General features: G+C 42.4%; 1 protein-coding gene across 1 annotated transcript in view; it reads left to right on the forward strand.

Moving 5' to 3' along the window:
• RHBDL3 (rhomboid, veinlet-like 3 (Drosophila)) overlaps positions 1-2,381 on the forward strand; it is a 53,193-nt gene extending 50,812 nt beyond the window's left edge. The window contains exons 7-8 of the mRNA XM_010002782.1: positions 1,339-1,399; positions 2,110-2,381. Of these exons, the coding sequence (XP_010001084.1) occupies positions 1,339-1,399; positions 2,110-2,381 (333 nt within the window). The remainder of the gene's footprint in view (positions 1-1,338; positions 1,400-2,109) is intronic.

Below are 2,381 nucleotides of genomic sequence, written 5' to 3' on the forward strand. Positions count from 1 at the left end.
TTCCTGCTTGTAGAAATAAATACTCTTGGAATGAAATAAAATAAACAACAGGGGGAAGTAATAAAACATGTCACCCTAAGGAAAAGAGTGAGGTGAAGGATTCAAAACAACTACATGTAAATGAAAACGGAAGGCAGCAGCACAGTTGTAATCAGCATGAGTTCAGAGCCTTCTGACTGCATTAGGTGGCTCTGTGGAGAGAGAAAATGAGTTACTTATTTTGTAGAGATTGCATTTTTGGAGCCACAGAAATGATTTACAGATCAATCCCACCTGAAACTTGAATATCTGTAGTATGTATAGCAGAATATTTCTTTAGCAGGCTGCAAACTCACTGGGTGCTATTAAAGTTAGGCTGAAGAGTTTACAACCATTATTTTTTATTCCATCAGTGTCATAAATGGGGAGTCTGTCACAAGAAGCCTGGCTAGCTTGGTATCTCATACTACTTTGAACAGGCAAAATTTTATTTAATCGCTTAATAATAATAACAACAGTGTTGTCATACATCTGAGTTCCCTGGCACATGATTTCTTGTTCTGCTTTGAAATTTTGTCCAACTGGAAAAGGAGGAATTTAAACATGTCTCCCCAGATTTCTGACTATCGTTTAGAGATTCTTATTCCACTGTCTCAATTAACGACCAAGCCTGAAGACGGGAGACTTTCGTATGGCCCTTTTTCCTTGATGTGTTTTAATTGAGGTCTTTATTATTTGTGTGTGCTCTGCAGAAGATCCAAGTTGCAGAATTTTGGGTAGCCTGAGGTACTGGCAGTAGCACTGTAAAAGTGCAATAGGGCTTGAATGCAGTGAGAAATTGTCTGACAGGTGACAGTGTTGAGTTTCCAAGTGAGTCATGATGAGCTGGTTGATGTCAACCAAGATGATGCTTGTGTTGAATGCTAGGTACGACTTAACAGAATTGTATGGGATGTGGCCTGGTACCACAGGGTTTTGCAGGGTAGGTAAGTTAAAATATTTTCAGAAGTCAAAATTTAAGGTGAAACATCATAGTAACATGTTAAAAGCTAGTCCATCTGAAGACTGAAGAACAGCAAGGCCAGGCAAGGAAATTCAGTAGGGCTGCCAGGCAAAGATGCTGTGGACTGTCCATAACTTGGATGTGTCTGTAATATATCCCTTACGTTTATGTTCTCTGGGATTGGCAGAGCTGTGTTTGGTGTGAGGAGGGGACAGCTCACAGCCAGGTGGCAAAGGCAGTGAAAGGGGTTTGTTTCAAGGACTAATCGTCCTTGATGCTCTTCCAGTGCAGATCTGATTGTAAAATCCCTCCAGGTTTGTGTGCAGCATCAGTTTTTTTCCTTGTCTCTTTTCCAGAACTGGTCAGGAATGAAGTGCCAGTTCAAGCTGCTGCGCATGGCCGTTGCCTTGGTCTGTAGTAAGTATCATGCAATCCTTGGCACACACACCGTCCTGTTTTCTTTGTCCTTGTCACAAGAGTTCAGGCTGATGCAGAGAATTTTGTCTTTGCAGCAGCTTTGGTAGGAACTTGCAGCTGGACCTTCTGGCGGCAGAAACCACATCACTGTGAAAAGCAGACTTTGGCTTTCAACACAAGCGTTTGTAAATGAGGATTTGTTGTTAGCCAGCCTCTGTAGCTTGTGGCATTTGGGACTTACACTTCTCATCTTTGGATTTGCAAACAAGCAATATTTTTGGAATGAGAATGCTTAGGTTTCCTAGAACACCTTCTGTCTGAGATGACAACAGCATTGTAAACACATTAATGAATTATCTTCCAGCCATATCCCTAGGGTGGCACAATAAGGGAGACTAGAATGTGTATCATAGAATCTGTATCCATCAGATAATTGTCTTCAAAGACTTTTTTTAATGGGTCTGGTATAAATTTTTTAATAATCCCCCACTGGTCTATACTCCCATGAACCCAGATCACTTACCAGCCACCAAGGAGGCCTCGTGTCTGTGCATCACAACCCTCACACAGCCTTGACTTGCCAGCTTCTCTGTGCTCACCACACAAGGCAGTTTCTTATTCACCTTTTCAGGGATGCAGTGCTGCCTGCAAGATGGACTTCATGATTTATAGACCTAGATAATCGATTTATTTTCTCTTCTTTGTTCCAGTGAGCTTTGAATTTGGAAGAGCCGTGTGGCTGCGATTCCACCCCTCCGCTTACCCACCGTGCCCACACCCCAGCTTCATGGCTCACCTGGGTGGGGTGATGGTTGGAATTACCCTTGGTGTCATCATCCTGAGGAACTATGAGCAGAGACTCCAAGATCAGACATTATGGTGGATTTTCCTTTCTATTTATGTAATTTTTGTCTTGTTTGCCATTTTCTGGAACATTTTTGCCTACAGCCTGTTGGATCTGAAGCTACCTCCCCCTCCTTGA

This window comes from Chaetura pelagica, unplaced genomic scaffold (genome assembly GCF_000747805.2).
Source record: "Chaetura pelagica isolate M959 unplaced genomic scaffold, ChaPel_1.0 scaffold47, whole genome shotgun sequence".
NCBI lineage: Eukaryota > Metazoa > Chordata > Aves > Apodiformes > Apodidae > Chaetura > Chaetura pelagica.